At 37.3% G+C, this 25,782-nt stretch overlaps 1 protein-coding gene and 2 pseudogenes across 1 annotated transcript in view; all 3 read right to left on the bottom strand.

Annotated features, from left to right (window-relative positions):
* Nucleotides 1-17,884, bottom strand: part of mapk1 (mitogen-activated protein kinase 1) — a 32,526-nt gene extending 14,642 nt beyond the window's left edge. The window contains exon 1 of the mRNA XM_042488066.1: nt 17,466-17,884. Coding sequence (XP_042344000.1) covers nt 17,466-17,611 — 146 coding nt within the window. The 5' untranslated portion in view covers nt 17,612-17,884. The remainder of the gene's footprint in view (nt 1-17,465) is intronic.
* Nucleotides 17,885-20,421: 2,537 nt separating this feature from the next.
* Nucleotides 20,422-21,848, bottom strand: LOC121944485 (annotated as a pseudogene).
* Nucleotides 21,849-23,520: 1,672 nt separating this feature from the next.
* LOC121944486 lies at nt 23,521-25,716 on the bottom strand (annotated as a pseudogene).
* Between the last annotated feature and the right edge of the window lie 66 nt (nt 25,717-25,782).

Below are 25,782 nucleotides of genomic sequence, written 5' to 3'. Positions count from 1 at the left end.
GATAATTATCTTGATATAATTTTCCTCTATGACATAATTAATGTTTGATAAATCTTCCATATAATTTACCCTTTGAAACCTGAGCAAACTGGCTCAATTTCTTTCGAAAGCATAGAAAAAAGGCAATGAGCAATTTAACAAGAAATGACCCAAAATGAGCAAGAAGTTTGTAAAAAAAAAAAAAGAAAAAGAAAAATGTTACGAAAAAATTACCTAAAATTACCAACAAAAGAACAGGGAACTGTCTGAAAATAGTGCTAAAATAAAAATAAATAAATAAATATTCATATAAATAACAAATATATTTCTATAACCTATTTTTTATGTATAATTCATACATATCATTTTCACGACATTTTTCCTAGTTATTTGATAATTCTCTGATGATTCTGTCGTTTTTCAAAGATAATTTTTCAGGTCATTTTCTTGTCATCTTTTCGTAACTTTTTTTCAATTTGCAAGACATTTCATGCCAAGACGCTGATTGCTATGATTGCTTTTTCATTACTTCATGGCATCATCAAAGTCCGTCTTTTGTTATTGTTTTGAATAGGAAACGTCAGAAATTACATGCTGTGGGTGTGAAACTTGTACAGAAAGTGCTGACTACAGTTAAGATGTTTGTTTTGGATATTTATTCTGTTTTCATACTTCAGATTTTTGAAATATTCTGCTGTTTGGCAAATGTTAGTATACAATAAATAATGGTTTTAAGCACAATTTACCATATGATTTCAGTCTTAAAACGTAAAATAATAATGATTTTTCTTATAGATAATCATCATTACCAACCAATATGAACGTTTTTATTGTGATAACATTTCAAGTCATATCACACAACCTATGTACAGCATGGCTATCCATTTTAGTTGTTTTTAGGTATAAATGAAACTATTGGGTTCTTGGTAATTAGAGAACATTGAGGTTTTTATGTAATGACCGAAAGTCAGTCTGCCCATTTTGAAGTCTGTCACAAACAATCACAATTATGCAATGACACTATAGTCTGGTGTTGGGTACGCAGACTGGCCAGACATCTTCAGAGCACAGGAACTGACACATCAAAACCGAGTCCAAACACACCACGTACTGCCAAGAAATGCAAATTACTGCTTCAAGCTTCCAAGATTTTCTGAATTTCTAAGTCATCTGCTCTCAAACTGTTGTAAGTTAACTGTCGTTTGGTGCCATCATAAAACCGAAACTGCCCAATAAAGCCGTAGCTTCAGGATAACAAATTGAGAAGACCATAAGTTCTCGAGCTTCATCATTTACATCTACAGCCAAGAGTGTTTTATTTCTGCACATTACAAACAACAAAGATGACTGAAAAACACCCACATAACATGACAAAATAAGAAAATGAGTTGCTATAGTGATGGGGGTGTAGGGACTGAAATGTAAACACAAGTGTGCCAGCCTTCTGCGAGGGAAATATGAGTGACCTTCCTTTCCACTTGTGTGAGAGGAATGTGTGTGTGTGTGTGTGTGTGTGTGTGTGTGTGCGTGTGTGGGAGGAAATAGCTCTCCATGTAACTGTTCTACACCAGCAGAGACCCTCGCGTAAGAGAAGCAGTGAGCTACAAGACTTATTCATCAAAGCTAAATTCTGATCCAGGGCAGCACAGCCAGTTTTGCACAGACATATCTTCAGATTGTTTTTAGAGCAGTCAATGGTACACAGTAGCCTGCACCAAATTTTGACACAGTGCAATATTTTCTCATGCATGATGCAAACCCACAAGCAGAATGTTTTCACAATACTGTGAAAAATGTAATTTATCTACAATTTGTTCCTGCATAATCATAGACTGTGAGCCTAATATGGCTTGTATACAAAGGATGGTGCACCATTTGCAAAAATGTTGGTATTTTTTAGCAAGTATTGTGCTCAAACAATCAATCAACAAATTTTATAATCAATTAATGGTTCACTTACATGTGATGACTGTCTGCTTTTCTCTGTTTTGCATCACTTAAGTAATTTTTGGGACATTTTTTGGGCATTGGCTAGGCGTAGATATGGTCTATAAATTAAATTGCAATATTTTTTGGCTATATAATTTGAAATTGAAATCACATCCAAACTTCCAACCTCTAAAATATAAAATCATTCAGTGAACTACAGTTAAATAAAGTTAAAGTCTCAACTGATATATAATAAAGGTAAATAAAGTTGTGTTATAACAAATATAACTAAAGTATTGTTATAATAATGTTAGAGAAAGAGCTGTTATAATAAAGTTGAATAAAGTAGTGTTATAGTAAAAGTTAAATAAAGTACTGTTTTAATACATATAAATAGAGTATTATAAAGTCAAATAAAGTATTGTTTTGATACATTTAGAGTAGAAGTATTAAGTATTATTATTATGAAGTTACATACAGTACTGGAACTTCTGGTTTTATCCTATAAAGCTCTTCGTGTTACAGTTTTACTTGTATGAAAAGTGCAATGCACATAAAGTCGGATGGATGGATGGATGGATGGATGGATGGATGGGTGGATGGATGGGTGGATGGATGGATGGATGGATGGATGGGTGGATGGATGGGTGGATGGATGGATGGCTGTAGGAACCCTGTGCTTCGGGGACATAATCCTAATAATCCTACAGTCATAAAAATAATGGCAGGTTAATGGATATTGATGTTTTGCTAGCTGGAGCCCTATTCATGAGCACTTTCACAAAAAAACAACACAAAACAAAAAAAACCCAAAAGAATACACTAAATGTGCTGCCTCCTGTCTTACACAAATGTTTATCATATCAACGCTATTGTAAATCTACCACACATCTCCGTGTAAGGCAGAATGAGAGAGCGTTTCTCTGGGATCAAGGTGCAACATAAATAACACCATAAACAATGCCAACATATCATGCTGCTTTCTGATGTGCTGCAAAATGTAACACTTAAGCTCAAGAGCCTGCATGTTACCAAAGGAAACTCTTGGCTGTGTTTAGCACAGAGATAAGAGAGGACAATCTTAGTTCACACTACATTTCACTGTGTTTACCGAGGGCAAGCCCGTCAGTTCCTTGTCAGTTTGTCCAGGCGTGTAACTGGAGGAACTTTTTGAGGAAGTACAAAATACACTGAGTGTGTAGTATTAATATGCTCGCCTCAGTATATTCTGAGAGTCTTGACCTGGTCACTGAAGAGTGGACTTTCATTTCTGAGAATGGCACCCTCATGACTTTTGAGAAACATTTAACCATTGGATTTGTTTTTTTTACATATCGCTGCAGTCGGGTGCAAACCTTCTATCTCAAAATTGCGATTTTTCAGGGATCAGAAAAAACACTCTTTTTAAAAGGATCCAATGGAGATAGGTTTCGTCACAAGCTTTTTTAAATACATTTCATTGGTTTAGAAATGGTGGAACCCACTAATAGACGTAGAGCAGAACCAATAGAAAAATTTAAGAAAAATAATAAAATAAAAAAATATTTAAATAGTGAAATGTGGAGATGCGAGGTTTGCACCAGACAAGGACAATATGTGAATTTGCTATGTGTGCTGGGGGGGTGGGGGGGTGGGGGGGTGACCATATCCAACTAAATGCTCACAACCAGCTGTAAGTGGCACCCGTCGCACACAGCTGAAAGTACTCCGTCATTGTAAGAACGCAGGCAAAGGAGGCCGCATGCAAACTGTTGCTGAGTGGCTGAAGAGAGATAATCTAATCTATGATTTCCCAGATTCACTGTATCCAGTTCTAAAATTTTGAACGTTTCTTTGTTTTGAATAAGCAACCAAAGATTGAAGCATGAATGCAATCGCCATCAGTAATGAGCTAGCGTTGGGCTATAAACAAACTACACCTCTGTCGAATGACTATGGCGTTAACCACCACAGCGAGGCTGTGCAGTGTTCAGTGTGACGGTGTCCTGAAGTCTCATGCAGCTACTTCAGAGCAACAACCTTTTTTAAGACACGTAAAAATGTAAATATCACAAGAGGGAATTAAAATTTAAATACACATTGATTTAGAGATGTGGGAAGCAGAGTTGCAGAAATGCCAACTTATTTTGAATGTTACTTGGATTTAAGGACATTTTTAGGATTGCATGACTTTTCTCAGATTTTAAGACATTTCCAGGATTTTGGAACATGTCTTTGCTTTCAGGACATTTGTCGGATAATAGGACATTTCTATGATTTTAGGACCTTAGGGGCTTAGCTAGGACCTCTGTCAGGGGTGCGAGGAATCCTCCACTGGCATTTTTTTGATAAACAAGCTCGATTTAGATGCTGTTTTATGCACTTTGGCACCTTATGCATACTAACAAGTACAAAAACAATTCTCAGTGTGACTGATTTTATTTCTACTGTGAATTAGAAAATGGTTGGGGGGGCGTCTAGCACCCTATCAAGGGCCAGATTTGAGCATCACTACTCTATTGACTAGTTTTAGCAGGTTTACTTGTGTGTAAAAAACCCGCTTACACATGCTAATCTTGGTGGAAAAGGGGTATAAATCAATTTTTATTTCAAGGAGACGCTGAAATTGACTGATAAATTAAAAACAAACATTCTACAAAAATAGATCTGTTGTACTTCTACTGACAAACCAGTATATACTAACAGAGCGCCTCTGCTCATCTTTATAATGATGCTCTGGTGACAGTAAGAGCAGCAGGCTCTTGTATGAGAAACTGTGAGCTGCCTTTCCTGTTTCCTCTGCTTCTGTATTGTTTTCTGAGCATGCTCAGTGCCCAGGAAGGAGCAGAGAAAGAGGAGGGGGGCTCTGTTTCCAAGGAGATGGGAATACAAGGCTTTACACTACAGCCGCTGTGTTATGCAATAGGGCTGTTACCATGACAATGTTCAAGGGGTTGGGTTGAAGGAAGAAGGGGAAAAGCTCACAATGCTTAAGGGCGACGCGTTCAGAGAAATTGCAGATACGAACGTCCATGCACAAACTCTACAGACGGCTTTAAAAGGCAGCGTGAGATGAAGCAGCAGGTTGGAGGGACGAGCTTCAAACAACACTCACAGGCTGATGGTGCTAAAGCTTTGGTGCTGCAGGGATATAATAATGTATAACTGCATTATGCTTTTTACAGTAAACTCTATATTTACTAATCTAGACATCTGACACCAAGTCACAGCGTTATCACTCTCATTAGTGATTCTCTCCATTTTTTCAATTGATCTTTTTCTTTGAACTGATGCGCATTGTTTGCTGTATCTGAGAGGTTTCAGTAGTAAGCCCTCAGGCTTCACTGACTATCACCTACAAGAGTTCACACAACATGGCCTTCTTAGCTGTCTGCAGCAAAAAAAAATAATCATGGGGATCTTTACAAATTAAACCACAACTAGAGGACACACACACAAAATCAGTTCCTTTTTGCATAGTGGTCACTTAAAGATTTATTCATGAACTTTTATTGAACTTTTTCAGATTTAGCTGCATTTTCTTTTCTTGCTCATCAAAATGCACTTCCTGTTTCTGTGCATGCTAACCACAATAACTCTGTTTAAGCAAGCTGCCTGTGAAGAGTTTGAGTTTCCAAGAGCTTTTCTCTCACACGTGCACGGCTCTATGACAAATTGTGATGGGCTGGAAACCCAGTATGTTTACCTGCCTTCTCCAAAATGCATGCTTTGATAAGATCCAGCATCATCAACAATAAAATTCCCCTAACCTTATCTGCATTATAATAATCCAACAGGCATTCTGTTAATTATTTAAAAGTTAATTACCATGTTATATTGAGATTTTCCAACGCAGCATCACAAAAAAACAATTAATACAATTCTTTTTTTTTTTTTGCATTTTTAAGACTTATGGAAGATTTGTTTAAGATATTTTAATGCCAATTAAGGCCTTATTTTTAAGATTAATGAATTCAATGCCTTTTCAGACTTTTTAAGCATCAGCCGGATCTCTGTGTCATGTTTTCTTTAAACACAGGAAACATTAGAAAAATAAGTGACTGGCTCATCTCACCGTAGCGATGCAAAATATTTAACACATGCCACCATTCATTCTGAGAGAAAAGTTTGAGGAAGTGACTCTGAGGAAGCCACTTCTCCCTCCTGCACTGTGCACACAGTATCCACCGAGCACTGATATCAGTCTGTATAGATGGTCACTGTGGTATGTGGTCTCAGGCTTTACATTAGGCTCTATCGCTGTGTTTTATTGCTAAGGGGGGCGACCTCGCTTAAAAACAAACATCACCTTTTCCAGCGTCATAAAAACATTTAGGTGCTTTCATGGATTAAAACATTAACCACAAGAGAGAAAGAGCAGAGGTGCTATTTCCCAAAAGGAAATGACATATATTTGCCACATGAGTTTCCAGTTAACATTTTGTTTGTCCTGTGAATATATGCAATACATTTAACTGCAAACTCTGTGTGTGTGTGTGTGTGTGTGTGTGTGTGTGTGTGTGTGTGTGTGTCCCTTTGTGCTCATTATGTGTCACCTCTCTGAATTTGAAACTGTTCATGACTTTTAATGTATTTACTCTGCAGCAGTTTGTGGATGGATAATTGAGTAACAAACTGTTTCATTATTACATTCAACACTTTCAATCAGTTTGAGGTTGACAACATGACAACGATGACTTTTCTTTTCTTGGTTAGTAGCAAAAGGACTGCAGTATTGAAATATTTAAAAATATTCAGAATCAATATGTATCAATGAATCAATATGACAAAACGACCACATAGTATAATATATTGACAAAAGATGCTCATGACACACACTGCATCAGGACTTGGGCTGCTTTCCACCTTAACATTACATTTTCCTGGAGAATAGCCAAAATATTTTTGTTATTAATTCTCTAACCTGCACTACATAGACCTTCTAGATTTAAGTGTTTTTGCAATAGTTTGATTTAAGCTATACTTCAGCCACTTACAGCAAGGTAATTCAGTAACTCCAAAACAACTGTTTACATTTTAGACTCTTATGGGCATATGTTTCATCAACCCTTTTTACCAAACGAGCACCTTATGTGTGTTGTATTGTTTTTTAGGTTGGTGTGACTGAAGTTGGAACCATTTTAATATTCTAATTTCTTGAAATCAATTAGATTACCGAAGCAAAGGTATGCATGCAGGTCCAATCCAAACTTTGAGCAGGAACCAAAAATGAGTAAATAATAGACAACTGAACAATATCACATAATATAAAGATATTGTTCACGTGATTGGTCTCACGACTGCTTACAAACGTATTTAAGATGACATCTCGCAGTGTCAGTTTAGTCTGATGAAGAGCTGTCTTGCTTGAAATGTCACTTTGGTGCATTAAATTAGTGAAAATTGGAGCCCTGCAGTGTGCAAGTTATTTCTTTTGCCACTTTACAATTAGATTACACAACAAGTTTAACCACACTGAAAACACAATAAGGCTTAATATGGAAAACTACCATTATCAAATAATTTGTTCCCATTTGCGTCTATTGTGTCCATAGATATGTTTTAACATTTTGGGAGTTTGAGTCCATGATTACAGCAACTAGCATGACATGACATCAAATATATGTACGTCATTTACCAAAAAAAAACCCCAAAAAGTTCTTCATACCCAGCTGAATTATATTGCTGAATAACTTTAAGGTTTAGTCTGAAGCACAATAGCGCTCCTACTTAAAAGCGCTTTTGTTTTTTTAAATTTCTCCTCTCTTTATCAGCAGACGGCCACTCCCTCATAGCGGCTGTATCTCTGTTTGAGCTCGTTATCTGTGAGGTCGTAGGTTCAACCACGAGTCCAGTCTCTAAATTCAACAGGATTCAGATGGTGTTATTATGCACAAATCAAAATTCTGCCAATTAGATGAAGCACCCTCTTGTATCCCTGAATGAGGAAAAACAATTAACACAAGAGCTAATGGGAAAGAGTTTTTTTGTTTGTTTGTTTTTCTGTTGTTTTTTTCCAGTGGTATTCATCAGGATTCAACCTGACCAAATCAAGACTTTTGTCTCTGGGTCAGTGTCAAACTGTTATCTCCATTTTTTTCTTCTTTAAAAATAATTTTTAATTAATAAAAGTACATTTATTTTTAAAGTATTTTAGGGGTAAGGGCTGTTTGGGTGGACAAAAAAATTAAGATAGTATCATGGGCTTTTTTAAACTACAGTTTGACATTTCATTGACTAAACTGTTAATAAAAAATAGATACTAATAAAATCAATACAGCAAACAATAACAAAACTAACTGTCATGCTACTGTAGGCACAGAGTAGAGCCAGACTTGCATCAGTTTACAGCTTTACTACAATAAAAGATCGAAAAAAGATTTCTACAACTCAACTGTTCATCTCGATGCAGCTTCTCTACAGCCAAGCAGGAAACTGGAACACATCTCTTTACTGACTCTCCATCAATAACCTGTTTATTAAACCACACTGGTGATTTTAAACTTAGGCTGGTTATTTGGAATATGAGCTAAGAGGGTGGCATGAAATGCAAAACTATGTTTTTTACATGCAAATATGTGGCTCGTCTTGTCTGTGCTTTAATATTGCAGTCGAGGTGCGCTTGAGGTTGTCAGTGGTGCAAGTCTGGCATTCTTGCTCTTTGCCTACAGTAGCATGACTTCACATAAAAGATGACTAAAGCTCTACTTATGTGTCATATGTGCTGATTTCAATGCACCTTCAACTGCTGACAGCACACTTTGATATATAAATGAGGCCAAAAGATACCGTGAAAGCTGTCAGACCACTTCTGCAAATTTCACTTTACATAGAATTATTTTTTTTATCTTCACAGGCCACAACACAGTCATATCTTTTTGCTCACTGAATTTCTTGAGAAAAAATGTGCATGCAATGATAATGTGCATCTGTCAGGCCTTGACGATGTATCAGCTTCAATGCAATAAGCTGCAGTATGCTCAAATGTTTTTACGTTTGTTGATCCAGGAGTCGTCGTGCTCCTCTTGGCAGCCGTAATCACCCAAATTACACAAATTACATCTCCTTCTGAATTGCACAACAGGATTTCAGTGAGTGTCAAGGCTCTCATTCTCTCCCTCCCTCTCCCATTGGCTGTAGAGTGGTGGTACTGATGTCAGAGGCAGAGGCGTTGCCATGGAGACGGGCGCCACGGTGGCATTTCAAGAGGACGGCGGCTCATGGCAGAATGAAGCAGAGCATCAGCAACGGCTAAGAATCAGGCGGGTCAAGGAGTTGAGTGCAAGATTCAAGGATGTCACCAGGAGGAAAAGACATTTAATTTCAATATAAATGTTTACTAGAGATGTGTTAACTATAGATGAAATGTGCATCAGTAGTGGCCAATATTTCTTTTGATAAATGGTACTTTGGTGCAAAGAGTTACACTTTATTCTTTGACAAGTGGTTATATCTTAAAACTAAACATGTCCTGCTGAACTCTGTTTGGACTCCACACATTATTACTGAATAACGGTCGTTAGTGGTGGCATGTCATTGCATCTCAACAGTTAGGAGCTGGAATAAGCGAGTTCACTCAGGTGTTGCGTTTCTATCAATGCAGATTGGATCCGGACGTGAAAAATATTCATGACTACTGCAGAGTCATATGACCTAGGTGTGAATGCCAATTGTACAACTGCAATCAAAAGACAGATATTAGAAGGGTGTTGGCGAGTCTTTTTGTGCATTGGGAACAAGGCTATGGCGTAATGATTTAACCATGGAGAGCTGCGTGAAAGCAAAGTATGCTGACTCTGCAGCTACTCCTGAAGGACCGAAATTTTCAACTGAGGGACTTCAGATCAGGCACAGCAGCAGGACTTTCTCTACCGGTGCTAAGGAGGTGCCAGACCAGTATGTGGAGGTGCTAAAATTGTTTCAGGAAGAGCAGCTACTAAGCATCTCTGGTGGTCTTGGCTTAACTTTTTCTACCTCCAACAAGTCTGGAACAAAATGTGAGCAGTGCATGATGGCAGCCTTGCTAGACTGCATCTTGCATGCTTTGTTGTTCACACTGACGTTGCTGTGATGCTTCCACTGTACTTCCACAATTAAAATCATATATTCCACTCATTTATGAAGCCATGCAAGCTCCTGCATTGTCAAAAACACAATTATTTTACATTAAAATACCTCATGTTAACATATGAGGATTCTGTCGACTGAAATGTTGTCAGAGGGCTTTTCTTTTGAAACAGAAACAGGAAAACAACAAAAACATACATTTGCATTTCCTCATGTCTGTGACAGATTAAGACATTGAAACTGTAGTTAGAGGTGGCGTAGAGTCGACATAATTATCAAAATACTATTTTTGCTATCTATTTTTGATGACAAATGTGTACAGCATGCAGAAAAAAAATCTGCGAGTCAATGTTTCTCTAGATGTGCTGCAGCTGAGAGGTGGCTGTGATGCACTAGACAACATCATCTTTCTCACCGACCGTCTTAGAGATAAGATCTAGATTTTCATTTTCTACCTGTACTTTGGTCAAAAAACTGTCCATGCTGCATGCACGCTAAAGGGCAAAGCCAATGTGTGCAACAAAAAAACGGTGAATTCCAGCATGATGTAGAAACAATATGGTTGGTAGCTACAAAAATGTGTTTTGAACTTTTTATTTTTAAAAAAATTAAACAACACATTAAAAGCCATTTATAACTGTACAGTTAGGGATATATTTTCCCCTGTTTACCCTTTTATTCCAAATGACACCTGAAGGGGCTGAACCGGGAGCGCTATACCCTCTTCAAACTAATGATTCAAAGTTGGCAGCTCTTTGCGGGAGTCAATAAAGTTTATCAAAAACAAGTAGGAGCAATGAGATCCCATTGTTTTTTCTTCCACTTTGCCATGAACATGACCAACCTCCACCACTTAGATATAAAACTTTTTATAAACAGGAGCCACTTCAGCAGCGTTCCCTCATGATCTAACTGCTCATGTGGGCGTGCTGAAAAGCCAGAGTATGCCTAAGCTTCTGAACATCATCACAGAGGGAGATACAGTATCTTGTGATTGTGTAAGCCTGACGGTGTGCACGAACTGAGGCTTGTGTAAAGAGGCTCAGCGCACCGTCAATCTCCGCAGCCCTCAGCCACTGGAAAGCCCTGACATGCAACGAGCCTTACAGTCAACAAGAGGCTATTGAAATCAAAAATAGGCCTACTCTGAAAATGACACAGACATGCCTCACAGTCGACCGCCCTCTTACCATACAGTCAAACACACGCATTTCATAATACAGCGTATCCTGGCGCAAACTCAAGTCTTGATACTGATTATCAGACCTTTCCTGCACAACCTGTGCTAAATGAGGACTCACAGACTACAGTTTTTAAAGGTGCTATATAAATAAAGTTATTATTATTATTCATTTAAATCCTCTGTGCCATCTTGTAATGTTGAGATTTTTCACAATCTGAAGGAATATGTACAACATATTACAACTCTGGCTCAATTTTAATGGCATGCACAAGACTAAGAGTGCAAACAAAATAATAGCTTTATCTTGGTTAACTCTTTAAACTCTGCAACAGAAATGGTCCACCAGTGCCAGCATTTGTATTTTTCCTTTCTTTCATTTCTTGAAGGATTTCCAAATGCCTCATATCCTTAAAATCTGTACCAGGGGCCAACAGATCATCGGCCTGGCCGATTATAGGAGCCGGTATTTGGCATTTTGCCAATTGCCTACATCACTATTTTATTTCAATGATCACTATTCAAATGAATCAATGAAAAATATGGGGATTATACTCAACCAACACCAGGGAAACATGGGAGGAAAAAAGGAGAAAAAAATCTTACATTTATTTGAATACAACAAAACAACATATTGATCCAAAAGATTTTTAAATGTAGGACCATAAAAAAAATATTCCTTAAGACTCTGGAACTGAGATACGAGCCATATAAAAATATTTTGTTTGTTTACTTTGCAATTTTGTAAAAATGAAATAAAACCCCATAAGAACTGTTTGGATGCAGACATTTTTTCTTCTCTTGTATTGTAGAGCTATTAAACTGTCAAGTACATACAAGATTAATTTTGATAACTTTAAGTACTTGAAATGTGCTCTGTGCAGCCGTGTTATCCAGGTAAATACAAGTGTGGGATCAGGACACAGTATCAGCAAATATACTATATCTAAAATGACTCAGATTGGGATGAAGGGCAAAAAAACGGGATTGGTACATGAATAGTTACTGTTGTTGTAAACTTATGAACTGAAAGATGATTTTTATTTGTTTTTCACTGAATATTTGAAGGCAGACTACATTAATACTAACATATACAACGATAACACTTACTTTTTTGGACTTGTACGTTCTTGAAATTAATCAAATATTCTCAGTATTTCTGTCATATCTTCAAGAATATCAGTATTGCAAAAATACCCTGAGACATTGTGATATCATTTTACGGCCATATTGCCCTACAAGGCACACGTTTCCATTTGAACCACATCTTTCCAGTAATAAAACCCATGATCAGCTGTAAATCCTCTGCCACCAATTTTGCATCTATGACATACTGTTACACTCGCCCTCTCTACAGGAACTTTTTTGTGCTGAAATGTTTTGGGACTGCACACTGAAAACAATAAAAGCAGCAGAAAGTAGGAAATGGAGATGGCAGAGAAAGCTGTTCTCCTGGCAAGTGTGAACAGCATCCTCAGGCTTCATTGTGAATCTGGTGGTTTTAAAAAGTGTTTTCAGCGTGTATCGGTGCCCATGTTCCATGGTCACAAAATGCGTCTAAATAGTCGGACTAGAGCACTGCAAAAGCCCTGCCTTTTTTGCGTCTGTCTGTGAGGCAGAAAGCCATAGCAGAGAGCGAGAAAACCAAAACGCCAAAGCAAGTCTCATGACGGTGGCCTAAAAAAACAATGTGATAATTTATACCGGATGTTCACATTATAGTCATTTTATAAATCCCACATGGAACAAGTCACAATATATCAAGTATATTCTACTGTATATATCTCCAACTCCTAGTCAGAATATTTTTTATACAAGTACTCATTAATAATTTGATGTGAGTGCTCAAATATGGAAATTCTTTAAAACACCTAATCCCTAAAATCCCTCTGACTCAGAATACATGTTGAATGCAGCCACAGAGAAGCCATTTAGTAGGTGGTAACACCAATATTCAGTGATGCACTGCCACCACAAAAAGCCTGATAAAGAACAACTTGATTCAAAAATACTTTAGATGCAAAAACCTGAGGGATGACTGTGAAGTTCACGCTGGACTGCTTTCTCTGGCTGCTGCACATCAAAGCAGCATGACCAACTGACTCAAAACTACAGGTCTCAAAGAAGAACGCAGCAAGACAGAAGGTGAAAAGAGGCTGCGGCTGACACATCACCCACTCCAACCCCAAAGATACACAAACAACACCAAAGTAAAGAGCTGGGCTTTTACATGGACATGAGTGAAGAATACTGGGCTGTTAAGAGCTTTTGCTGCTGATATAAGGTGTTCATGCTCGACTTTCAGGGCTACAATATGAAAACTGGATTTATTGTAAAGTTTGTGGGAATTGCTGTTAAAAAAAGCACCTAAAAGAATCAGAATTGCTCCCTGAAAACCTCAGACAAAATTAACCACAATTATCTCTCAAATTAAGTAGACAAAGAGTTTATGTTGCCGCATATTTAGCCTCGCGGGACCCACTTACAAATGAGAAGTGTTTGTAAAAGAGACCCAAAAAAAGGCTGCATTTATTGGACACAAAGTTGCTGTAACTCGTCATTTTGCCATCTTTGGCATCACCGAGAGTCAAAACAAATACAGTTCTTGTAACTTAAGTCAAGCATGATGTACCAAGAAATGTATGACATTTCTTGTCATCTACATACTCATAAATCATTGTAGTTCAGGGTCATGTTTGGTATATTGTATTTTTCTTTCCATGGAAACCTTGTAATTTGAAACATCTTATGCCAGGTTCAGACTACACGACATGTTTGTCCGGTTCATCAGTAACTATGTCAGGTTAGGCAGACATGACAGACTACACGTTTTTACTTTGAGGTGGTAAAGTTAGTCCCTAGATGAAATACCAAAAAGTCTGTGTGGGGTGTTTTTGCCATAAAGTTGTCCAACAGCAGTAAATCGCTCTGTGTGCCTGTTGGTCTCAGTGGCAGCTGTGAAAGAAAGAGTTGTGGATGGCAAAAAAAGTAAATGAAAATTAAACACGCTAAACTTTCTGTTGGGATGTCGTGAGGTGTCCACGACAGGGTGTCAGTTGTCATCCACTACGTCACACTTCACAGGATGAAACAATGAACTGTACACGATCGAAGCAGACGACATCAGACCACCGTGTCGGGCTACAACCACACTGATATCATGTAGCCTGAATCAGGCATTACCTAAATTTCTTTTTTTACATGATCTGAAAAACACAGTCCAAAGCTGCTTGAACCAAGCAAATGGATTGGTAAATTCCAGTTTCACCTATAAATGATGTGTTCTGCTCCACAGACATCATCACATAATCTTTGGGTCAACAGTTGGATCAACATCGAAAAGATGCCTGATCTTGAAGCACACTATCAAATAAAACAGCAAAATAATACCATCATTAAAGAGGGTAAAAGTCTTCTCATGCATTTCACATTACTAGAATTACCCACAATAACCAGAGGAAAAAAGCACCGTCTGCCAGCATGGGCGAACTGATGACGAAAAGAGCTCTTTTGACAGAAACTGAAACTTGAATAAAAGAAAGTTCAAGGAATAAAACGTCACAGTGCTGCAAGGACCTTGTAAGATGTTAAAGGACAATCGTGGACTTAAATGAGACACATTTCTTATTACAGAAATGTAACCGTGCTCTTTTTCATCTCGTTCATTTCATGCAACCTATGATGACCTTGTCTGTTGGTTCCTTGTCTTATTTTATATGTTCTTAACAAAAACTAATTTATTAAAAAATGCATTAATATTTATAATGAATAGTTAACGTAAATAAAACACAATTCGACAATTCATAAAACAGTCAGCTGGCAGTACTGATTTTGATTAATATTTTATCCTCGTAGCTGTGTGAGTTGAAAATAATAATGTCAAATGGCTGTCCTAAGTAACCAGACAGCAAAGTGATGTTTTTAAATTGTTTATTTTGTCAGACCAATGGTCAAAATTCCCCAAATAATTAAATTAATGGTGACATCAGGTAGAGACAAAGCAGCAAATCCTCATATTAAAGAATGCTGTAACAGCGTTATCATTTTTGTTTATTTTTTCGCTGAATTTCTGAAATTATTTTCATTTGAACTCTAGCTATGCTGCCCAGCTTCTCGCCAACCATCAGATTTCAACACGTTCTCTTATTGTCTCTTTCAAATATAAATTAAACTCACATACAAAACTCTTTACAACTAAGCATCCCTCCAGTACTTGGGCTGTGTGATGGCAAACTGTATTTTATCTGCTGTGCTTGCAGTAAGCTGCTGTGTGTAACAGTGATTTGTTTATAGGCGATCGTATGAGAATTAACCGTGGCTGTGTGCTTTTGGTTGGTTTTTCCATTTTTCGCAGACAGAAAGATGCTGAGCAACCTGCTGTGCCTCTACACTGAAGGCAGGCCATGTGTCAAATCAGTGTTCTCAGAAAACCCAGCTCCTCTCACCACAGAGGGGAAAGAAAGAAGTACGCTGCCGCTGTTTGACACAAGGACAATATATTATGTAATACACTACAGTGTGCACATGTAAGGTCAGCTACAGTCCCACAGGCTAAATAAACCACAAGATTGAGTGTTTTTGAAGTGAAGAGAGCAGCATTTCACAGTAAAAATTAAATAAGTCCTCTCCGCGGTTAATTATCAGAATGAATACTACAAATTTACACCACTGAGATAACAATCATGCAACAGAATTGGGAGAAAAATACATAATCAAACAAAAAACCTGTGCATAAATCGACCACAAAAGTTTTGACAGCATATCATTCAAGTAGAAAAAAGTGCCACCAGGGAAGGTCTCACCAATAAATTGCTTTAAAAAGTTATTTAAAATCAATGTAAATTTAAACATATATGGCTGCTATGGGTGTGAACACGCGGAAATTGATATACTGAAGAAAAATATGATAAAGTAATATGAGATAAATCCTGTTTTAATTATAACATATTTCAGTGGAAAAGTATTGAAATGGGTATAACATTACATTATTACAAAATGTCAGTTATAATGACTGTAAATATAAATGTAGCGTAAAGTTACTGTGGAATAACCCATTGGGATTTTATTATGATGTAGTGAAGGAAAAATAGCATGTAGGAGTGTCATATTTTTCTAAATTCTGTACTGATTACAACATATTTCAATGATGAAGTAATGGAAGGGATACTGCACTAGTTTGGGAGATGGAAATAACTACAAAGTCAAGCAAAATCACTGTAAATCTACATATAAAGTACAGCTATAATGGGTGAAAAAACTATATTGGAGCAAAATTAAGATGTATTAGTATAAGATTAGTATACAGAATGTATACTAATCTTCATATTTAAGTGGTGAAGACTAAAAAGGAGTACTATAACAGTTTGACGGACTGAAACCACCAGAAATTCAACTAAATAACTGTATTTCAATGGTAAAGTATTAAAAAGGGTATTGCACTAGTTTGAGAGACAAAAAACACCAAAAAGTCAATTAAAATCGCTGTAAATGTAAACAAAACTAAGAGCTTTAATGGCTAAGAACTTATGTAAATTGATGTAGTCTATTTTAGAGGAAAATTAGATGTAGTATGAGATCAGGGTAAATACTGTATTGATTACAACCTATCAATGTGTAAGTACTGAAAGGGGTATTATACTAGTTTGGGAAACAGAAATGACCAAAAAGTCAATGAAAAATTGCTGTAAATTTCTACATATTTACAGCTCCTATGTATGTTTACACATGTACATTGACATATTGAAGAATAATATGAAATAATATGTATTTCTTGAGAAAAACATATATGTTTCATTGTGAAGCATTAAAAGGCTGGTTTGGGAGAGCGAAACCACCACAAAAATACCTAAAATCACTGTAATTTTAAAGTGGAGCATTGCACACACCCTTAAAGGTTGTAAAAATGTTATTGGGGGAAAAAAAACACCAGATTTGTTAATTTCCCTAAGATGCATACTAAGTGTAGACGATGCAACACAACCTTAGTTAAAAGCGATGCTAATGGCTTTATATGTAGATCAATATTGACTGTATACGTAAATAAAAATAAGACTTCCAGGTTAATATTGATTTCTCGTCGGTCATTATTACAGTCCAAGAAAAACTTAACCGAAACCAGCCGTGGTTTAACCTTATTTTCTGCCTTTATTACTAACTAACATCGGTTAACACTGTTGCTTGTTAGCTAAAACATGACATTTAGCTCGTGAAGTTGGTTGTTTATAACGGAAAAGGTGTAACGGTACGTTAGCTAGCGTTAAGTCGAGCTAAAAGGGGTAAACTCTTCATATTTTAGCTAAGTTTGAAGAAAATCAAAAAGCGGTAGACTCACCACACCATCCCGTAGGCTCCTTCCCCGATGTACGAGAGGTTGCTGTACCGAGGCCCGACGTCGAAGGCCTGCCCGCGGACCAGCTCCGTTCCCGACCCGGGGCTGGGGCCGCAGCCAGCAGGGGCAGACACCGCAGCTGTCGCCATTATGAGCACTGGCTTTTTTCTCTTTTCTTGTTAAAATAAAAAAAAAACAAGCAGCGATTTAGATTATAAAAACAAATGTTTAAGTGTGGATATATCCGTCGTCGCTGTGACTGCAACAGTTTTGAGCGCAGCAGAGGCCTTCAGTTTGTTACGGGGTGTTTTTCGTCTTTCCGTTAGCGTTCAGAGCGACCACACCGCTGCTGTGCTGTCGCAGGCAGGAGCGAGGAGCGAGGAGCGGGGAGCGGAGAGCCTGATGCTGCAGGAAATAACGGAGGCGGTCATGTGATCCGCTGTTTTCTTTTTTCCACCCCTTTCTCTCTCTCTTTTTTTTTTTTTTTTTTTTTTTTTTTTTTTAGGATGACCAGCGTTGCCTTCAGGTACTGCTTCCACCCAGTATCAGAAAGATAGATGCAGAAAAATAAATAAAATAAATTTTAAAAAAATAATAATGCTAATGAATTAAAAAAAATTTATATTACACACACACACACACACAGATATATATATTTATTAAAATATATATATATATAGATAGATAGATAGATATACTTTATTGATCTCAAAACTGAGAAATTGGGATGTAGCAGCGCCATACAGTAAGAACAGAGAATAAAAAGCACACATTATTAATAGAATATAAAGGAATATGCTTAAAAAAAAAAACAAAAAAAAAAACTAAGAGGCTGTACATATCTACATATATACATGTGTAAAGTGCGGAACAGTATCTGAATAAATATAAATAAAAATAAAGTCAGCAGTGCAGAGTGACATGGAGCTAAGACTGGAGTTTAAAGAGCAGACAGAGGTGAGTTATTGTACAGGTGGATGGCTTGTGTGGCAGGAAAGATTTCCTGTATCTGTCCTTTCGACAGCGATATATATATAATATATATATATTGTTAAAAAATCCTTTGATATATATATATATATATATATTATATATATATATATATATATATATATATATATATATATATATATATATATATATATATATATATATATATATATATATATATCCAAGGATTTTCTAATATATTTATTTATCAGAGGAGGAGTTATTTTCTCTTTTATTTTGTTATTTCAAAGAAAATATTTTTAAAATTATTTATTTATATATATTATTTATATGTATAGTTATTTATATATCAAATGATATTTTAATATATTTATATACATTTATTTATCAGAGGAGGGGAGGGGAGTGGAGAAAATATTTTTAGATTATTTTATATGTATATCTCTATATACCTACCTATAGCTATATCTTTATCTATTTATCTATTTATCTATATATATATATATATAGATAGATAGATAGATAGATAGATAGATACGTTCACACACACACACACAAAATCTTTCATATGACTTTTTGAACTGTAATATAACATGTAATACATGTTATAACATGTTTACTTAAGACACTTCTAAACCCATTCAGAACCCCAAAACACCCCCCAAAAAAGTGATGGTTGATTTCTACTGTAAATGCTCTTATAAATCAGTTGCAAAATTTGTTTTGATTAGGGACTGTTCTTTATATTTCAGAGTGACCATGTCTTTTTTTTTTTTTTTACCCTATTTTCTACTTCAGTCTCACTAAGTGACTGAAGAAAAATGTATGAAATTAAAATTTTAACAACTTACTCTTTCATGTGTCAAAGTGGAAATCTAACAGAAAATGTAGCAAACAATAATATGCATGTCAATAATTAACATAATTATAATGTTCAATGTTCAAAATGAGCAGGCTGTGAACTAAATGTGGACTTTGTCTACATCTTGTGGTGTTTATAGGAAGTAAAATATGTCCACGCAATCAATCACACACTGTATACATACTGCACATTCATGTGGATAACTCAGACTTCTTTATAGATATTTGGTTCATTTGTAATGTAAATTTACAAAAAGACTTGTTCAATAAATTATATTATTTAGATTGAACTACTAATTTGGTAAAGAAAAGACACTAGATTGTGTTTTTTTTTTTTTAAATTTGCATTTTTTTTACATGGGTATTGGACAGATGTACTAGAAACAGCAACACAGCATCCATTGGATGTACAGTTTATAAATTTAAAGTTAATTCAATTAACAAGAACATGATTAACTACATTGTACACAATATTATGCATGTCACTGATCAGGCTACACACCAAAAATAAAAATATAAAATATGTTCCCTTGGAATAAAAACAACAGATACAAAACTGAAATACATCAGCAAAAGACCCCAAAATATCTCAACTTAAAACTGAGGATTGAATATAGAAAAAAAACAAAACCTTGATAATCAAAGCATTCAGTACAATAGATATATTCTACTGCACAGTGCTATTAGACACACAAAACAAGATACTGATAATCAAAATAATTGCTATATTGCTAGAGAGCTCGAGATCTTTGGAAAGTAATTATAGATTAAAACAATTATTAATCTATAAATGTTCTTACAGTGTATGTTGCATGAAAACAATAAACAAACCTGAAAATAACACTTTGTCTTATTCATTATAGACAGTGGAGACAATTTTTAACCACAAATAAATTCTCCTGAAGAAGAAATAATCAAAGTCAGACTGTGTTTTGATTCACTGAGACTCTGAGTCTAAAATTAAAAATAAAAATCAAAAAATCAAAAAATGAAACATGCAACCAGAAGATTCATAAATCTGACCAACTAAAAACAATGTCGACAGAAGTTTGAGTACTGAGTATATTTTATCAAATTTATTCTGATGAGATTTAGACAGACAGTGAAGTCCGAGTGAAATCTTCACAAACACAAACATGTTTGAACATCACAGAGAAATCTCAGTTTGACACATTTTGATATCAGCAGTTTTAGCATCACCAGCCTTTCCAACACCTAAATATGGGAAGAGTTTCTCAGTGAAAGTGTCTCTGTGAGTGCAGATGTGAGTCATGTCTTCAGGGTCGTAGAAGGACACCTCACCCCTGTCATAGTCCAGCTGGACTCTGATCCTCTGGAGACTCTTCTTCACTGGGACAGTCTCACCAACAACATTAGTGTATTTTCCACTGCGATGTAATAAACACCAGATTCCATATTCTGGTTCAGCACATCTCTCTCCCTTCCTGTTAACTGACTCTTTAGCCAAACCTATATTCCACTGAGGATGGTCTCCCACCTCCACGTCCCAGCTGTGTTTCCCTGAGCTGAAGCCCTCAGAGCCCAGAACATCTGTATACTCAGTGTTTCTCTCTGGATTATCAGGAAGCTGCTGCTTTGTGTCTCCCTGTCTCACACTGGTCAGATCATCAGACAGATAGAGCCTGCGGCTTGCAGTGTTTGGGTCCAGAATGACAGGACTGAAGTGGACCTTGTCCCTCATCTTGTCCCAGACCCTGAAGGACAGGTTGCCCAGGTGTTTGGCCACATCTATCAGCGCTCCTGAGAGCAGCTGTGGATCTGACAGTGAGCTCTGGACTCTGGCTCTGCTCTGAGTGTCTTTATAACTGCTGAGGAACGCCACGTTGTGTTTCTGCAGCTCTTCTTCAACAGCACAGATACTGTCTGACAGAGAGGAGATCTGCTCCTCAATCATCCTCATCTCTCTGCTCAGAGTCCTCCTCTTCTGCTCCTCTTCCTCCCTCAGAGCTGCCAGTCTGGACTCCTCTTCCTCCCTCAGGAGCTGGTGGAGCTTGTTGAACTCTGCTCTGATCTGTCTCTCTGTGGACAACAGCTGCTTCTTGGAGTGTTGACTCACTTCTCTGTATGTCTCCTGCACTTTTTCATATTTGTCCCTCTTGTCCTGCAGAGACTTTAAGTCAGATTTCAGCTCGTCCTCAGCTCACTGACGACTTGTTCTACAGGAACCACCTTGTGACTCTGGTGGTGAGGAAACTCACAGACAGGACAGACAGCTCTGTCTTTATCCTTACAGAACAATTTAGGCTCTTCTTGATGTTTACTGCACACAAACATTAGTGTCTTCTCTCCTTTTTCTGTCTCAGATGATCCAATTTTCAGTCTCTCAGCAAAAGAGTCAGCCAGTTCCTTCAGTCCAAAGTTCACATTAGGATCTTCTTTTGAGGATCTTCTTTTACAAATGGGACAGTTTTTGTTGTTAGTTTGTTTCCAGAATTGTTTCAGGCAGCTTGAACAGAAGTTGTGGTTGCAGCTCAGAGACACAGGATCTCTGAAAGTCTCTGAACACACATGGCAGCTCAGGTAACTTTCCAAAAGAGCAATTTTTTCAGCCATTTTCTCTGTTACCTAAATTGTCTCTCAAAAGCAAGACTCACCAAATTTTAATTTCCGTCTGTTTGGATCTCCCAAATGTTCATTGCTTGGTAGAGATCTCCCGCAGTGTGACAACAACATAGCTCTGTTGGACAAAGTCAGAATATACTTTCAATTTCACCAACCTCTTTTCATTTGTAATTCATTAACGCTGATAAATGCAGCTTTTTTTATGATCAGGATGTACAACAGGACACTTTGCAACCTAACCCTCACTATCTGTTTAATTTTTAACTCCTCTCTCTACATCTGAGTGATGATCTGACCAGAGTGAGAAAAATGGTCTTAAACACTGAAAAGGTAAGGATTTGTTTGCCTCCAAAATGCTGCAGCTGATGTTTCTGCATCTCAATGAAAATATATTTTGTAACAGTGAAGACAAAAAAGGCAAACTGCTGAACAAAATATATCACCTAAGATTAAACTAATCTTTTACATCATGTGTTTCTCTGTGTGCATTTGTTCATTTTAAGTTTTTACATGCAGAGATTTTCAGAAACAATTATTGTGTATTGCTCCTCTTTATTGCTGATTACACCACTCAGTATCTTTGGACTTTGACTTACAGGATTTTACTGAATGAAGTTTGAACTCAAAGTTTTATTGATACATGCACTGCTTATGATTAAACAATATTGTCTTAATGGAAAAGCTTCTCCATCTCTGCACCCTTCATACACTGTTAGCAACAAACAGTCCTGCTGACTGACTCAACACCTTTAAAGAAACTAATCTTCAGTGAAAATCTTAATTCTCCTCAAAAGAAAATTATTTCAGACTCCCATCACTGTGTGTGTGTGTGTGTGTGTGTGTGTGTGTGTGTGTATCCAACCCTCAGCCCTCCCTCTCTTCAATGAGGCCGTCTGTAACAGACCTGAGTATCAACACACTGTTACAACTTCACATCACAAAGCTCATCAACAGCTGCTCTGATTCTGCTGCTTTGATTCTTTAGGAAAGTCTACAAGAAAATCGAAATATATGTTTTCAGCAACTTGTAAATAATTATCTTCAATTTTTTTCTTTATATCTCGTCAATGTTTTTACAGTTTCTAATGTTGCAGTGAAGTTGTTGGAGGGTAAAGTTGGACCATCTTTTAAATGTGATTTCTGACTGTTATTTGCCTCTCTTGAGCAGCCAAACGAGGTGAACAAAACTTCACCACTGACCCAAAACAAATAACATAAGGCACTTTTAAAAACAATCAAACTGATGTGATTCATTAACATAAGAAATGCAAAACAAGACAGTAAAATGTGAGGCTGAGAGGCAGCGAGAGCAGCGGTCCTCACAAAGGCCTCTGTCCTCTGCTGCTGCCACAGCAGCTCTGAATGAAGCTCCTCCTTCTCAGGCCAGGTGCACCTGGTTAGGTGATGCAACACACCTGGACAGAGCTGCAGGAGAGGGAGCACACACACTAGCACCACACACAGCCCTCACACTGACTGTTGCTCATTTTTAACAACACACACACACACACACACACACACACACACACACACACACACACACACACAGTGAGGCACAGAGCATGTGAGAATCAACACAACTCCTTCAAAATAAAACAAGTTGCACAGCTCTTCTCCAACATGATTTATTCTTCATGTTTTCAGCTATTTATGAAAAGACACGAAGGCTGCATCGTGTAATCAGAATATTTACAAAACAACATGAGCCAAATATTCATTTCAAATCTCTAAAGAAGTAAGCAGGAAATCAAGAGCAGGACTCATCATCTTTAAACATTTTTGCTACAAGAAAATTAACTAAATACTTCATTGTAACATTGCATGAAGACAAAAAGCTGCAAATCACTTTGCATAATTCATTTTAGACAGGAAAAACACAAAAGAAAAAAAACATTTTTTTTCTGACACTTTTCAATCAATCAGTCAGAAAGTTTTGATTCACTGAGTCTCTGAGTGTAAAGAGTAAAAACCTGAAATTAAAACATAAAAAAGCTGAAATAACTCATCAGAAGAAATCTGACAAGCTAAAAATAATAAAGACAAAAGTTAAAAAATACCACATAACTAGAAAAAAGTATTTTATATAATGGATAGAGTATTTGTTTTATTGTGGTCTGATGAGACACAAGATGCTGCTAACCTGGTCTATAAATTACTTGATTTGTACCTGTACGAAGGTTTTAACCTGTATGATGTAACACAGTTTAAGTATTGAGTACATTTTGTCAGATTATTCTGATGAGATTTAGACAGACAGTGAAGTCCGAGTGAAATCTTCACAAACACAAACATGTTTGAACATCACAGAGAAATCTAAGTTTGACACATTTTGATATCAGCAGTTTTAGCATCACCAGCCTTTCCAACACCTAAATATGGGAAGAGTTTCTCAGTGAAAGTGTCTCTGTGAGTGCAGATGTGAGTCGTGTCTTCAGGGTCGTAGAAGGACACCTTCCCCCTGTCATAGTCCAGCTGGACTCTGATCCTCTGGAGACTCTTCTTCACTCTGACAGTCTTACCAACAACATTAGTGTATTTTCCTCTGCGATGTAATAAACACCAGATTCCAGATTTTGGTTGAGCATAACTCTTTCCTTCCTGTCAACTGACTCTTTAGCCAAACCTATATTCCAGTTAGGATGGTCTCCCACCTCCACGTCCCAGCTGTGTTTCCCTGAGCTGAAGCCCTCAGAGCCCAGAACAGAGGAGTACTTTGTGTGTCTCTCTGGATTATCAGGAAGCTGCTGCTTTGTGTCTCCATTTCTCACACTGGTCAGCTCATCAGACAGATAGAGCCAGCTGTTTGCAGTGTTTGGGTCCAGAATGACAGGACTGAAGTGGACCTTGTCCCTCATCTTGTCCCAGACCCTGAAGGACAGGTTGCCCAGGTGTTTGGCCACATCTATCAGCGCTCCTGAGAGCAGCTGTGGATCTGACAGTGAGCTCTGGACTCTGGCTCTGCTCTGAGTGTCTTTATAACTGCTGAGGAACGCCACGTTGTGTTTCTGCAGCTCTTCTTCAACAGCACAGATACTGTCTGACAGAGAGGACATCTGCTCCTCAATCATCCTCATCTCTCTGCTCAGAGTCCTCCTCTTCTGCTCCTCTTCCTCCTTCAGAGCTGCCAGTCTGGACTCCTCTTCCTCTTTCAGGAGCTGGTGGAGCTTGTTGAAACTCTGCTCTGATCTGTCTCTCTGTGGACAACAGCTGCTTCTTGGAGTGTTGACTCACTTCTCTGTATGTCTCCTGCACTTTTTCATATTTGTCCCTCTTGTCCTGCAGAGACTTTAAGTCAGATTTCAGCTCGTCCTTCAGCTCACTGACTGCTTGTTCTACAGGAACCACCTTGTGACTCTGGTGGAGAGAAAACTCACAGACAGGACAGACAGCTCTGTCTTCATCCTTACAGAACAATTTAGGCTCTTCTTGATGTTTACTGCACACAAACATTAGTGTCTTCTCTCCTTTTTCTGTCTCAGATGATCCAGTTTTCTGTCTCTCAGCAAAAGAGTCAGCCAGCTCCTTTAATGTAAAGTTCACTCCTGGATGATCCTTTGAGGATCTTTCTTTTACAAATGGGACAGTTTTTGTTTTTAGCTTTTTCCCAGAATTGTTTCAGGCAGCTTGAACAGAAGTTGTGGTTGCAGCTCAGAGACACAGGATCTCTGAAAGTCTCTGAACACACATGGCAGCTCAGGAAACTTTCAAGAACAGAACTTTTCTCAGCCATTTGTCTCGGTAACTAAATTGTCTCTCAAAAGCAAGACTCACCAAGTTAAAATATCTCCCTTTGACTTCTCAAAATTGTCCAAATGTGAGTTTTCCAGCAGAGATCTCACAACCTGTAATGGCGTCTCAGCTCTGATCAACAACATCAAAATCTACTTTCACTTTCTTTCTTCAGGGTGAATTATTATCAGCAACA

This window comes from Plectropomus leopardus, chromosome 6, assembly GCF_008729295.1.
Source record: "Plectropomus leopardus isolate mb chromosome 6, YSFRI_Pleo_2.0, whole genome shotgun sequence".
Lineage (NCBI taxonomy): Eukaryota > Metazoa > Chordata > Actinopteri > Perciformes > Serranidae > Plectropomus > Plectropomus leopardus.
Note: the sequence above shows the minus strand (reverse complement) of the source record. Positions and strands in the feature narration are given on the sequence as shown.